Raw genomic sequence first — 15,244 nt, 5'->3', positions numbered from 1 at the left:
CAAGTAGATATCTTTCAGTTGTTTTAGTGCCAAAGTCCCTCTTTTTGTTATTATTTTTCCATTGCAGCTCAACAGGGAAACACTGTCCGAGGAAACACAAAGAGGGAATTTGATACTAAAAAGACTGTAAATGTGGCAGATATCCACTTGATATGACTAACTCAGTCTGCTGAAACCTGAAATAAGTTTCCGATAAACCTTTAAATGCATTATTGCACAAAATGACTGTGTGGACACACTGTGGATTCTGGCTTAACCCATAAGAGCCCGGACCCATTTCTCCTTAAAGGAAAATTATGGAGAATATAAAACAGACCAAATGGACTACAAGGAACACATTTCTGACTTTTTTTAAATTTCTACCTTCAGTGTCAAAGATCTGTAATGTAACATATATGTCATAACGATATTTCCCTAACTTGTTTTATATCAATTTGTTCAAGGGAACATCTTATCTACCGGACATCTTATTAATGCATCAGAATTGTTAAATGGGTTGAAACCTATGTTTAGTAACAAAAAACAAGCTTTTTAAAATTAGCTAGTTCTATCACATTTGCTGACCAGGTACACTGCCATTTTGGAAGTGATGTCATGGATTCACACATTGTCACATGACTGCACCAGGATGTTCAGTAGATGTCACTTAGGGACTTCATGAGTTAAAATCAAGGTGTATAAGGAATTTTCCAGAACATTGAAAGGGTTGGTGACCCCTGTGTCACCATGGGTTCTTATGGGTTAAATTTAAAGCTTTTTTTTACATTGCTTATGTTTCACATTAAACTGGTACTCCTGTGATTTAATATTTCACTTTTATAAACCTGGGGGAATTCCAAGAAACAGATTTGTGAATGACTGGTCAAAATCAGTGCAGCAGAGGAAAGATATCCTTTCTTTAGTCCCTATTACACTTCGAAGTCCAAACACACTGCATCCTAAAATTCCCGTAATGTAACTCAGTAGTCTTTAGATTAAACCTTTCGCTGCCTGGTAAACTCCCCACCTCTGTGGGTAATCTTGTATGAATTATACAGAAAATAGAGACAGTTGTGAGACTTTTAGTATTTGTTGATTTTCTGAGGAATTTCCTTGACAGAGCTGCTCCATTTTAATAATTTTTAGACATTACATAATCTTTTTTGTGCAGGTGTACATTGGGGGCTTTCGACTCATTACCAAATCATTTCTAAAATCCTGGTCACGGCTCTGCTTAATAATGCCACCCAGTTTCATGAGATCTCAAATTTAACTTTAAAAACCAAAAACCTACACAAAACTTTCAAACAAAAGACAGGGAATAGAACAATTTAGCACACCATCATACGTCTATACTTTATTACCAACCTCAGTTTAGCTAAATCTGGGAACACTAATTCTGAGTATATTTATTACAAATTAAACTGTGGGTCTGTGTGGTGGAAAAAGGCACAAAAGTGACACTGGCTTGCATGATGGCTTGTTTTATTTTAAAATCAATACAAAATTACATATTCACATCACAGGTCTATTGAAAAAACACTGTACTGTAGAAAAACAGATGTTTCACAAAGAAAACTTTGCCTTTTTTGGAATGAAGCAATTTCAACAAAAAACAATTTCAAGTAGTGGCATGTTCTTTGTCCTCCATTTATACATATAGTACTATGTACATTTATAAAACACAGGAGATAACCAGTCTGGAGTAACAGTTTAAAATGTGTTTATAGTCAAGAGACAATCATGTAGACATTGTGTACTCAGTGTCCTGAATACGGCGTACAGTACTTACAAAACCCCATCATGTAATAGTTTTCCTTTAGTGTCTGAACTTCCATTTCTCTCTAAGGAGGCAAAGCAAATCTATGAAAAAAATACTTTAGTATTGATTGTTCAAGCACAGAAATGGTAACATTTCATTGACTTGCGCTCCTTCTGTGATGATAAAAGTGCTAGACCTAATTCAGATGGGAGGAAAAATGGGCAAAGTACAACTTGTCAGCATGTTAGAGTTTCATGAAGTTTGCATGGTACTCATCCAGCTGGTGATTATTGTTTGGCTCCATTATCAGCACACCTTGTTGAACAAAGTGTGTCAATATCTCAACAGTTAACACCTATCTGGTGTTCCTGATGGTCTTTTAAAGGTGCAGTGTGTAGAATTTAGTGACATCTAGTGGAGTGCACTTGGCAGAAATTAATATAATAGACATAAGTATGTTTAAATTAGTGTATAATCCCATGAAAATAATTGCTGTGTTTTTGTTACCTTAAAATGAGCCCTGTGTATCTACATAGGGAGTGGGTCCCCTTCCACAGAGGCCGACATGTTGCACCGCCATGTTTCTACAGTAGCCCAGAATGGACAAACCAAACACTGGCTCTAGAGAGGGTCTTTCGCATTTTTCACAGCAACTATAGGTTCTCCTACATACTTGGGAGGGGTACAACTTCACCACTAGATGCCACTAAATTCTACATACTGGTCCATTAAGTAACATTGATCAAAATATTTATCAATAGCACAACTGGTGTATATGTACAAGACTCAAAGATGCTGACTACCAAAAGACTCATTTCACAGCTGTTTCTATTTAAGTAGATGCCCCTGAAAAATGACATCACCACAGTACCTTTGGCAAACTCACACAGAACTTGAACTAAGGACAAAATTGAACAAGAATTCATACAATCATATTTAGGCTTCAGATGCAGACATTTTCATCAGCTAGATGACAGTTGTCATCTATTGATGACATTCACCAAATACAAGATAGATTCTTGTACTGACAGTGCATATTAGAAACTATGATAACCAACAGAACCACAATAACATGACAGTTATGTTTAATGTTTTCCACAATGAACAAGTCCATGAGGTTTCATTTATTTAACAACTATCCAACGTGATCTGAGATAGGTTGTTGTAGAAGGCTGTAAAACAACAAAAATGGCAACTATTGTACCAGGGTCCTGAGGAAAGTCAAGTCATGTTCCAGTGGTTTCAGAGCTAACTGCGAGTCAAAGGGTGTACTGTTTCGGTCTATGGGAGGTATTTTGCTCCATGCCTGTAAACACGGAAATGAAATGCAATGTAATAGAAAGGCAAGTCTCTAGGTAATTAATATTTATTTATTTTCCCTTACTTGTCTTTACCTTCAAAGTCTCGATCTTCTGGCAACTGACGGACCAGTGCACACTGACAGGAGTGAGGAACAGCATCAAGAACAAAAGAAAAGTGCTGGAGGATAATAACTGAGCAGGTGGTCTGTAAACAGCTTGAGGCCAGTTGAACAACCACGGTCTAAAGGCTCAGAAACCCCGCACCGGCAGAATTCTCGTCTACTTCCCCTTCCTCCTCTTCCCTTTCCACCTCACCTCCACTGTGAGCCGCTGAGTTCTTCCTCTTCACTTGTTTGCTGGAGGTACCCCGAGGCCTCTGCATGGGCACCAAAAGGCGGAATCCTGGCTGGGAACTGGCAGAGGCTGCGCCCAAGGAAGTAAATGTCTTGAGTGTGCAAGGCACAAGGGAGGAGGAGCATGTAGATGAAGGGCTAACACTCTGGACGGAGGAGTATCCTGAACTGTGAAGGTCTGCAGAGAAGAAAAGAGGTTCCTGGTCTTGGCAATCCTTGTTCGCCTCTCGTTCCACTTCACAGAAGCTGTCTTCATCGCTGGAGAGGGCTCTGCAGTGCTCTAGTCTTTTGTCTTCATCAGTGAGTGGGTGCAGTTTGATGGATATCATTGAAGCTATTGAAAGAGAAGAGTTTATAACAGTGAATCATTTTGGAAAATCTACACAAACTACTGAACCTATAACACTCTGCACAGCCACTATCATCCATCCACATCTGTTCATAACAGCAGCATATGAATCAAATTATGAGACAGTATGTGTAAGTATGTGCAAGTTATGTGGACGTTGCAACCGCTGTGTCATATAATGTCCAACTGGAAGACTCACTCATGCTGTATGGACTGGATAATATATGTGCTTTAGACTAAACATTTGGGGCTCTGCTAGTAATTGGATTAAATGTGCCCAGCCCATTCCCCTTCTGTTCCTCATACTCACAATCGCCATCTTTCTCCCCCTCACTCTCCTCTTGGTCCCCCTCATAGCCAGAACAGGAAGTGTCCAGACTCCAGTCCAGGATGTCGCCCAGCAGTGTCTCCTCCTGATTGGACAGCTCCGCCGTGGGAGTGGCCACAAAGCTGCCTCTGTGGGCCTGCATGTTGTCATCACGTCTCCTAGGGGGAGGGGGAGGGATTGTACAAGTAGTGGGTTAGAGTGAGTCATTGAGGCATCTCACAGATGGCGCAGACTAACACCTTCTGGATGAGACAATTCACAAGTCTGTCACAAAGCACAGGAGACTTTGCAAGGACACGAACTGGTAAATGAGCAAGAGAGGTGGGGCATTGGTTATTTTGCTGTCAGTGTGTTGCTGCTAATAACCAGATTTCTTGCCTGATTTTCAAAGATTTCAAATAATTTCTGTGCAATATAAATGTGTTGTAAAGCTGGGAACTTAAGTATATGAATATATTAAAGATGTAGTCATATGAGACTTTCTTTTCTCTGGGATTTTGTTTATGTTGATATTGTGATATAAGGGAACTGGTGCCTTTTCCTGGTCTTTAAGGCTAAATTACAGTCCAGTCATTTGACTGTTGATATTGAGCGCAAGGAGCGGTGAACGCCTCTACCTGCTTAGCAATCATTACTACCTTAGAATAAATATTGCATGACAGCACTAAGAGAAGTCTTATTAACAAATGAAAAATCACATTGATCATTATCAATAATGTGACATCTCAGGACCAAAGTAGTGTTACATTTTTTTGTCCATATTGCCACAGCTTGTTTGTTTGTTAGTATCATGCAGCTCTAATGCGTTGTGTGTTGAGGAAATTGTGTATTGGTGACAGTCTTACCTCTTGTTGGTGCTGGATGGGGAGGCGAGGAAGGTGTGGATGTCTGCTGGTTGGCTGGTAGGACTGGGAGGCTCCATCTGAGGCTCCACTTCAGGAATCTCCAAGATCTGACACAGCTCTTTAAAATCCATTACCTTGTGGATGCCAAGAAATAATATTAGTGACAGATTCAGAAAACCGATGTTTTTGTTTTTTAAGAAGTTAAATAAATAGTATCATTTCCAAATGTAAAACAACACAGATTTGTCCTGTTGTCTTTGTATTTACTGGATGTAATGTTGGATATAATGAATGAATGAAAAGGAGACATGCAGATGAGGAAAAGGAAACTGTTTCCATAGTAAATAATCTATTGAGTGTTTGATGGTTATTTATTTTTCACTTTAGAATGTAACTGCCGGGGAAACAGTCAAAAAAACTACCTTAAATTCTGAAAGTCTAATTTAAGACTTCAAGGATCTGTGGGAATCCTTTCCTAGAGTACTTCTTTTTTGTGAATCAAGCAGTATACAAGTTGAAGCTGCCATGCTGTTTGTGTTTGACCAATCAGTGAGGGCCATCTATGCAAACCCTGCCCCCCAAAAATCCTGTACTTTTGGGAAAAAAAAAACAGGAACCTCCCCCCAGCAGGGACTTTTTGGGGGGTAGAAGAATCTCCCTAGACCTTAATTAAGACCCTGGTCCCTCTGGTGGAAACCCAGGTCGAGGAGCTGAGTTCAACTGAGTTGTATTTTTCTACAAAGAACTCTAACTTCGTTATTTATGACCTGTGGCTACCTTATTATTGAACCCGCCCGTCACATGCTGCACCACCACAAGTAAAGTCTCAACTTGTGGGCAGAGATGACTTTTCCTATACCTTCAATAAAAAATTGCAAGTACCTTCTCTTTGCTGATGTGCTGGTAGGCCTCATCCTCAAACCGTTGCTTAACACCAGTAAGAGACACGTGCCTGTAATCTTTGGGAACATCTTGACTGAAACTGGGGAGAGACAAAGAGAGGGGAGAAAAACCGAGTTAAGATAAATTACTGACTTTGATCCACTTTGTTGACTGCATCTCTAAAATCAACTCTTGGGGACAAATCCCGTCACTTGCCCATTTAAGAGTTACAGTTTGTTGATGTGATGCTCACTTATCAAAGTGACTCATCCTGAGGCACGTTTCTATGACTCAGCTGGTGATTCACCGATGATTACACACACATACACAAACACCCCTACTATCCAAATGCCTCCTGCTGTCTTTTATGACTCTGCAGCTCTCTGGGCTTCATGTGTGCTTTGAAATCTTAATGGCCATCCATTTTCTTAGTCATCAGACATTATAAAAATTTTTTATATCTAATCAATGTGGCCATATGAGCATGCTGTAAACAGCCAGACACATTATCAATCAATTCTTGTTATCTCACAAGTCTCCATATTCTTACATCTCATGGAGGACAGCACAGTGAAGTAGCAGGCATGTGTGAGTCAAAGTATGATAAAGCAGAAAATTCAGTAGACTGTAACGTTTTCAGTGGCATTTTCTATGGCGTGTATTTGTCCCATCCAAAAATGAAAGGATGCTGTGCGGGAAATCAATAGTTGGAATAAATGAAACAAATATGTTAATGAATATTTTTCTAACAAGTCTGTTGGTAATTTTATCTTTTGTCATGTTGTATCCAAAGCAGATGCCAGAGGTTTTTAAACAGTGCTGATGTCATACTGGAACTAGGACACGCATAGTCACTGATGTCAAACAGCTGAAAGCAGACTCATGAGATTGTCACTTAAAATGCAAAAGCAACAGATTTTTGCCATGTCACCAAACACTGCTGTCAACCAAACAGCTGTAGTGAATCATATTTGTTAAATCATGCTCATAACACATTTTATTAATCAGAACACTTCAGTTCAGTTGTTTTGATTAATACTCCGAGCTCACCATATCCCTCTTTTTCTTGCTGTGATTGAAATAAACCACATATGGAAAGAAATCAGTTGTAATACCAAGAAGGTATACAGAAACTTTGCTTGGCAACAATAGAAATCTGCTATTGTATGGTCTGGATATTGCGGGGGAAACTAGCGGTACTGTGAATAGAGCCATTTTATGACCTGCAGGGGTTTTACAATGACAGCCTTCAGTACCCAAGCAGGTATACACCCTCAGAATGTAGCTAATGGACCTATAATTTTCAACAGAATTACAGTACAAGTCAGTAACCCCTGTGGAGAGCAGGGGTGTGTTTGGTCTAATACCAATCTAAAGAAAAACTAATTAACCCTCAGAGACCTGTGAGGGCGTCTGCGCCCTTGGCCGAGATTACTGTCTTTCAGAGGCTGTAGAAGGCTCAGTTTTAAAGCTAGACTGAATATACTATATGAAACTAGACAACTGAAGCCATCCAATGGTACCGACCATGTCATGCTAGCTTGTCGGGAAGGGGGCTAAATAACGCTCCAAAGTTAGGCTAAATTTTGGCAAGGGAAAAACTGGCATTGCCATTTTCAAAGGGGTCCCTTGACCTCTCACCTCACGATATCTGAATGAAAATGGATTCTATGGGTACCCATGAGTCTCCCCTTTACAGACATGCCCACTTTATGCTAATCCCATGCAGTTTTTTTTACATGCAGTATAAATGTCATTTCCACCTATTCTAAAAATGTGAGTATGTGAATATTTCTGCATACTGGCGTCCCTAAACAGTCTTGGAATTGCATAAATGGGTATGACTGGAAAACTGAGACTCTTTTGGATTCAATGAGCCCAATTGAATTCATGTGTGATGATGTAAGTCCCCATAGCAGCCATTTCATTGTAGTGAGACCATTTTTTGAAACTTGACCTCACTGTATAAAAATGACTTATTGTAACCTCTAAAATAATCACAGCCTCATGAAACTTTATGCCCACAAACTAGAGACCTAGAGCATTCAGAGGATGTATGGCTTTCATAGGTATATTGACAATAAGGGGGTTTCTGAGCAATTTCCAGAACAGAAGTGCTCACTATCCAATCGCTGAAAAATGCAATTTTTACAGAAATCTCAAAACGTCAAAAGTTTTGACACCAAATCAAAGCATGATTTTTTTTATGGTGTTCTTCAAATTCTTGTTGTCTTAATGTGATATTTTGGAGGGATTTTTGACCGTTTTTGTATCATTTCTTGAGTGGTCAATGGTTAAATGGTTACATTTTGCACCAAATCTGTGTAACAAATGGTATCTTGTGAGACATAATTGAGCATGGAAATAGCCATCATAATGTTCCAAGCCCTTACACACTTACCTAACGTGCTGAGAAACATAATGCACCCATCACAGCCTATTTTACTTGCCAGCCCAGGCTAATCAAATGTGTAGCTACAGAAGGGCAGATGCCAAACAAGCTGCATCCTGTCAAAGGGACGAAATGACTGGTCCTTTCTTTATAGATAAGATCACTAAAAAAAATCCATTTTTTAACTAAACACATCAGTCACTAGGTGAGACTTACCTTTGCTAAGGTTACAAAAAAAAAGTTTTTTTTAGGGTAAATAAATGTGCCTTTCAGTGTCTACATTGACTCTCCCTCTTCCAAGGTTGTGATAACACAAATGTAATTTTTATTAGAAGTGAGCTCATCATGGCTGATCACATCACTTAAACTAAACCATTACAAAAACAAAGGTTTGCTCTGCATGTGTGTGGATGTACAGGAGTGTCTCTACATCTGAACGTGACCTGACAGACTGGGTGATTGTGCAGGTGGGGAATGAGAGAAATAACTTTCTTGGCTACCAATCCAGTCAAAACACACACTTTGAGAAGCTTACCACTTGACATAGAGCAGCACAGAGAGGGGGGTGAGGTCTTGCTTGGAGAAACCTGTGTAGTCAGCTAACTGGCTGGGCCAGATAGGAGCTGCAGGAGACAAGCAAGCATAATTCAAGGTGAACATAAACTTAACACTCAACTAAAACCATAAATTGTATTCGTTTGAAAAAATATTTGCATCACATGTTTGTGTTAAAAGGCTGAAACAATACATCTTTCCAAACTGGCATGTTTTAAGTGTGTGTCAGTGAGTGTTATTACCATAATGATGTAGAGCACGTGTAAGCAGCAGTGCAGCGCAGGCCAGTTTGGCAGGAGGTGGTGTGGCGAGAGCAGAGTAGAGCAGGGACAGCTCACAGATGTAGCTGAACAGGTGAGTGGTCCGCCTCTCTAGAGGGTGCAGAGACAGCAGCACCTCCCCGTAGTCCAGCAGTGTGGGGCTCTGAGCATAAAATGACTCTCTTAACATTTGTTCAAACACAGTGCTTGAATTTCCAAAAAGATTCTTCAGCATGAAATTATACATATAAAAATATAGATTACATGAGAGAGATATTTGTTTATGTACTCACCCTGATCTTTCCCCCCAGCACAGAGACAACCTCTCCCATCATCCGAACCAAGTCCTCATACTTGTAGGTGTTGTCTGTGAGCCAAACAGCTTCTCGTATGGTCAGGATTTCTTTACTGATATAGCTGAAAAAGGAAAAGAACCAAACATTGTCATGGAAGTACAAATATAAGTTACAAATATAAATCAATTTGTGTTCATTCACAACAAAATACAAATATTCTTTTCATGTAATGTCTTTCTTACCGTGTACAAACTACCATACAGGCAATTCCCAACAACTGTAGGCGAGCCTTAGGGACAGAGCGCAGAGCCAGGTAGCGGTCCACACAACCCACTGTAACATGCAGCGTCAGGCTGGAGAAGTCCTTCATGGTGGTCACCTCCACAAGCCAGTCCACCAGGATGTACCTACAGAACCATAAAGGGGAAGAAAAAAAATGAGGATCATGTGGCCAAAAAAGGGATATTCTGGTCTGAAAAAATACAGAATTTTTTAATCTAAATGTGAATTGCACAGTAATGAGAGGCAATTGGTTTAAGTCTGTAACCCTCATGCATAAAATAATCTAGGGTAAATGTCAACAGCAACCACCCTAAACTAGCAGACATTATCTGATCTTGAAAAATCAGCCACTATGGCCACATCATGACTTGAAATCAGCCTAACGGCTATGTGTTGTGTCCCCTGTCTTACTGGGAAAGGATTATCTTTATACTGACACATAGGCCTGGGCAATAAAACGATAGCGATACATACCGACAATAGACACTTCATCAATAGCAGTAAGAAAATTGGTCAATAGAATGTTCAGTAATTTCACTTTAATACATTAAATGCAGTTTGAAATGCAAGTTTAGTTGCATGAACAAACCCCAAGCGTGTTTCCTCCCTGGCTCATAAACAACCTATCATATCCCTTGCTATGAATGACACACAAACAGCCAATCATTTAACAGTTATGTTGTTCGGCTGCACCATCGACATGGGACACAACAACAGAAACAGCGTTGAGTTAGAAATGAGTGCAGGCGGTGAGGAAATTGTTGATTAAAAAAGGACACTAAACATTTTATTGTAATAAACTTTTCAGCTATAACGCCCAGCCTTACTGGCACACTTGTGCTAATGTTCTCTTTCATCTTCTCTTTAGTAATGTCATTAAAGAGAGCTAAAATGATCAAAACTCAGTGAGTCATCACAATAACACCAATAGGATCATTCAATTTTCTAGAAAAATATTCACCAACAGACTGTAATCCTGCCAGTAATAGCTTGGAGGATTTTCTATTCCCGCCTACCTCATGGTGTCCTTGATGCCTCGTCTGAGGATGCTCTGAGCACAGCGACGCGATGCCAGGTTAGAAGAACTGAAAAGCTGGGCCACTAAGTCAGAGCAGGCCTTTGCCTCCAAACCCAGTGGATTCCCACTGCTGCACACTTTGGCCAGAGAGAGCTGGATAAAGAAAAGACCAGGTGTTCAATAATATTTCAGAGTGGCTTGACAGCTTGTTGAACTTGGTCCCACTAAAAAGATGACAATGAGGTTGAGTACTGCAACAGATTTCTGCTGTAATTACTTAGCAGGATTTTAGTAAGAGCCTGTGTTTTGGATGAGTCATTTTTGTGATTCAGTGGTACAGCTTTGATTAAGCTGTGAATGGCGATGAAAAATCAACAGTATGTCAACAACCGTCAAGTCCTCCTGACACTGACAACTTTCAATGCTGGACAAATAGAGGAGTGGGAAATGAAAAAGAAACGAACAAAAACTTGACAGATGAAAAGTGACAAACAATTTACAGTCTTTTGTATTATTAAAGTGAACAACCGTGGGAGAATAAAGCTGCAGACTGACAAAGAAGAACACATTAAACCAACTGCTGCAACATAATGACACAAGACAATAATCCATCTTACAAAATGTCAACAAAGCCTGTGTAGCCAAAGCAGCACGTTAGCAGAGCAGCATGAGCTTCAGACACGTTCTACACAAGACGCACTCAGAAACAGTCACCTGCATTTGGGCAACACCCAGAAACCAACACACAGTCACCGTAGTAACACACGTAAAACAAAAGAAAATCGTACTGAAGTGCAAAATTACGCATTGGGCGTGGTTACATGCATATGGTGCAAGCTGTTAAGTGGCCTGTGTAGTCTCCTGTGAGGACAAGCTGTTATAATCACACACCTGTGCCTCCCAGCATCCTTTGCCAGCATAGTCCCTCAGAGTTCGTACACATTGAAGGTACCTGCCTGGATCTGCCATCTAAAATTAAAAAAAATAAGGAAAGAATTAAATTAATCTTGGGTTTAGCAATATTTTTCAATGAATATACCCACAAAAGATTTTTGTACATGCAACAAAACCTTTTAACTATTGATTTAATTTTGTTTTTAATAAACTTGAGTTTGACATGGAGAAACTAAACAATAGCTTAGATCAATAAGGTCAACATTTCCAAGAGTAACACTGATTCTTATTCTGAATGAGACATTCAGACTCACAGCTGCTTTACGGTTGTGCTCCCATAACAGGTAGGAGCTCTGTAAACAGCCAGCCTGCGAAGACTCTTCCAGCATCGATATGGCGTCTGAACGTCTTTCATCCTCCTGGAAAAAGGTGACATGGTTCCAGATGTGAATAGAAAATCTAGACTTTGTTCACGCAGTCAAACATTATAGTCTGCTCTGCACATAAAGCCTGTGTGTCATGAGCCTGCAAACCAGAGTTCTAATTAAGCTGCATGAAATAATTTGTCACACTGTTTAATAATACAGCAAACCAGGGCTGTGAGTGAGAAGAACCAACAGGGACTCTGAGGCAACAACTGTGTTATATGGAAAGGGGGAAAAAAACAAAATTATCCCATCTGTGCAGTTGATGAGTAGTCAAACAGCCCCCTATGACAGTAGCACTAAGCTCTACATTTTTATTAGAGACTAGAAACTGTGTTAACCACACCCAGAGAGAGACAGAGCCAGTCAGATTCAGTCTCACTTTCACACTCACTTCAAACAGCTGCAAAACTCTGGCCAAACAGTGCAACAAGGGCCCCTTCTTCTCCTGTAAAGAAAAAAAAAGAAGTGTGAATTCAGCACTAAACCTTTTCAATTTCTATGAAACGATCATGTATACATGAATGTAATGTATATTTCTCTGTGAATTTAAAGCAATAGTAATTTTTCAATATTTCAAAGCAATAGTCTGTCCATTGAGCAATAACAGAAACTCAACCTTTTTTAGACTATTATTTGTGATTGGTGGAAATACCGCCACTGCCCTGAAACTTGCATTAATAAAAACAGAAAAGGAGAAATCAAGACTATTTTCTGTGCTTATTAATTGTAGTCACAAGTTCTTGCTAAAAATGAATGCAGGTTAATTTTCCATCAAGGTTGGGTGAAAATGAACAACACTGTCTTGTCCCCTAAACTGTAGCAAAACCTACCATGTTGTCGTCACACTCAGCCTTGAGACGGTCAAACACCACGGCCTTGCAGCAGCTGCCAGTGGGCGACCATGGTGGACGGATGAACACCCAGATAAAGGGATCTGCCAAAGGAGAGCGCAGGCTCTCGGCCAGGCTGAAGAAGTGGGAGGCCTTCCGACCACATACATCCGCTCGCCCCTCATCGCTCAACAATGCTGATGGAGAGAGACAAGGCACAAGTGATGAGCTGCAATCACTAAGAGCATCCATCAAAAAAGTATTTTTTCCCCTTAAATTTCACTTGACCTTTATTTAAAATCAGGGTCATGTAGGATAAAGGTTACATGTACTAACACAGGACCAACCAGCATATGAAAAGGAGGAAAAACATAAGTGCAATGCCTACAAAATGTTTGAGTTAGGGAGTTGTGAAGTGTTTTACTTACGTCCTTCATTGTACAAATAAGCAATCCCTAATTTCACAGCTGCTTCAAAATTTCCCTTTTCTGCAGCTCTGAAGGAAGAGAGAGAATTCAGATAAAAATCCATACAGATGGAAAAACAAAAACACATTGTTTTTTTGTTTTGTTTTTTTTAATTTGACAAAAGACACTGCACCTTTCAAATAACCATAAGCTGTTGGGGGATGGCCACGTGTCTCTGAAACTGACCCTGGCCCAAACACTGGAATGGTTGTCAACAATGTCCCGCAGCTGGGAGTGAACCTGTAACAGAGGTCAAGCCATTAAGTCACTCAACAAAAGAAACATCTGACCCATCAAATCAGGTGGTTACAAGACGCTGAGCCAGAACAAATCTGGGATGACAAGGCACATACATGCTAGATGTTGTGTAGGAGTGCTACAGTGAGTACAGTATGTTTACTCACCGCTCTGACAGACAGCAGATCCTCAGCAGAGAGGCACTGGAGCACACAAAGGAGGACCTCCTCAGGGAGAGACAGCAAGGTGACAGTTGGAGTTCGCTTACGGACCCGCTTCCGTGCCGGAACCGAGTAGCATTTTGAGCAACGGCAGTGGACTACTGAAAGAAAAAAGGGATTTAAACTCACACAATTCATTCATTTCCCCCATCCTTGAGTTTAATTCTCATATTCAGCTAAAGACATAGCATGTAGGTAAACACACACAACAAAATCACCCAGAAGCATTTCACATCTAAGTGCAGGGCTAACAAACTCATTCTCACATTAATGTTACACAAATATTTGCAGTTCATTTAAAGCAGGCCTGTGGTCGCTTAGTATGTTCACTGGTAGCCAGGCACACTAAGACGAAGGATATAGCTCCCCATTCAAAATGCCTAACGTAAATAACGTAAGGCATCTCCGGGAGGTCTGGTCAAATACCTGGTCTGAATTTTTAAATTCATGGAAAGATAATAACCTCTAAAAAGGTATTAAAGTGAGAATACAACATCATATAATAAAGCATTAACGTTAGCAGCTTTCTAACGAAGGTGAACTGAGGCTGCTAAGTCAAACCAAGTGAGCGCCCAAATTTCCCTCCTGTGGTTTAAATGTAAGTAGCATTACGTTACGCCCATTTTCATATATATTAACATATATTAGTTCTCAAACACCACAAAATCGTTAAGATTCAGAAGGACACGCATTTTACATAGTTACTGCCAGCATTAGTCTATTTCAAACTCCAAGAGGAACCCATGGCTAACGTTAACGTTACCTAACGTTGGTGCTGGCTAGGAGCTAGTTACCAGTGCTATCTCTGTCAAATTGCAACAATTTAACACTGGTTCTAAAACAGTCGTCTTTCCGTAACAGTCATTCGCATATTTCTGGTAGTAGGAGCTAGTTTAAGTTGGATAAAGTTACTTACCGCCCGCTTTCATTGCAAGTGCAGTGATCTCTCCTCGGACAGTGATGCCTGTAGCTAACGTTACAGCACGGAGTAGCGATTTAAATGTTGCAGTGATACTCGCTAAATACTACACACTCACAAACGTAGAGTCGAATTCACCAGGAAATTATATATTCGTGTCACAATACAGCTCGCTGTCTCTGTTATGCTGCAGTAGTTAACTAATATCTTAAGAAGTTGTCAGCTCTTGCCTGAATTCAAATTCAAGCACGCGTCCTCAATTGCTGGGCCCGCCCCAAAGCTACTCTAGGACCGCCCGCGCTCAGAGTTTAAACTCCATATTCAATCTGACTGGTCGAGCACGGGTACGCCCCTCTACGACCTAGTAGTTTCTTGATTGGTTAGCGTGAAGAATGGAAGCACTGATTGGTCGGATTTTATAAACTGTAAAATATCGAATGATCATTGGACAGCGTAATGCCATTTCGAAGTACGCGCTCGCCAATGAACGTATGTGATTGGTTGACCTGATTACGACGACCGTCCACAGACCCACCTATTTGCTGTGGATTGTGGGACATGTAGTTGGACAGAGAATGCCGTTTAAAGGTACCCCGTTTAAAGGGACAGGCGCACAGTTAGGGCCAGAGTAGATTTTTTTATTGGC

General features: G+C 40.3%; 1 protein-coding gene across 3 annotated transcripts; it reads right to left on the bottom strand.

The window, feature by feature from the left end:
- Positions 1 to 2,809: 2,809 nt before the first annotated feature.
- Positions 2,810 to 14,952, bottom strand: ccnf (cyclin F). 3 transcript variants are annotated; one of them, XR_006092428.1, is made up of 18 exons: positions 14,596 to 14,951; positions 13,626 to 13,780; positions 13,355 to 13,461; positions 13,183 to 13,250; positions 12,755 to 12,951; positions 12,316 to 12,369; positions 11,811 to 11,915; positions 11,494 to 11,571; positions 10,601 to 10,755; positions 9,545 to 9,709; positions 9,300 to 9,423; positions 8,989 to 9,169; positions 8,727 to 8,814; positions 5,800 to 5,899; positions 4,918 to 5,051; positions 4,055 to 4,230; positions 3,136 to 3,729; positions 2,810 to 3,047 (listed from the first exon to the last, which is right to left on the bottom strand). XR_006092428.1 is itself a non-coding variant. In XM_042394049.1 (17 exons), exons 1-17 carry the CDS (start codon positions 14,606 to 14,608, stop codon positions 3,284 to 3,286), a joined length of 2,343 nt encoding a protein of 780 aa, XP_042249983.1. In that variant the 5' UTR covers positions 14,609 to 14,952; the 3' UTR covers positions 2,810 to 3,283. The 3 variants fall into 3 exon arrangements, 2 of the variants coding, with proteins under 2 accessions (XP_042249983.1, XP_042249982.1); XM_042394049.1 differs by having other exon boundaries at positions 2,810 to 3,729; positions 13,626 to 13,777; positions 14,596 to 14,952; XM_042394048.1 differs by having other exon boundaries at positions 2,810 to 3,729.
- Positions 14,953 to 15,244: the final 292 nt, after the last annotated feature.

The sequence above is a fragment of the Thunnus maccoyii genome, chromosome 18 (assembly GCF_910596095.1).
Source record: "Thunnus maccoyii chromosome 18, fThuMac1.1, whole genome shotgun sequence".
Lineage (NCBI taxonomy): Eukaryota > Metazoa > Chordata > Actinopteri > Scombriformes > Scombridae > Thunnus > Thunnus maccoyii.
This window is presented reverse-complemented; position numbering and strand designations above follow the sequence as displayed.

Bases quoted from the DNA above. Each gene is read 5' to 3' on its own strand.
- ccnf (XM_042394048.1), bottom strand. The intron at 9,710-10,600 runs GTAGGCGGGAAT...ATGGTTCTGTAG, and splicing joins GGCATCAAGGACACCATGAG to GTACATCCTGGTGGACTGGC. The intron at 9,170-9,299 runs GTGAGTACATAA...TTTTATGCTCAG, and splicing joins TGCTGGGGGGAAAGATCAGG to AGCCCCACACTGCTGGACTA.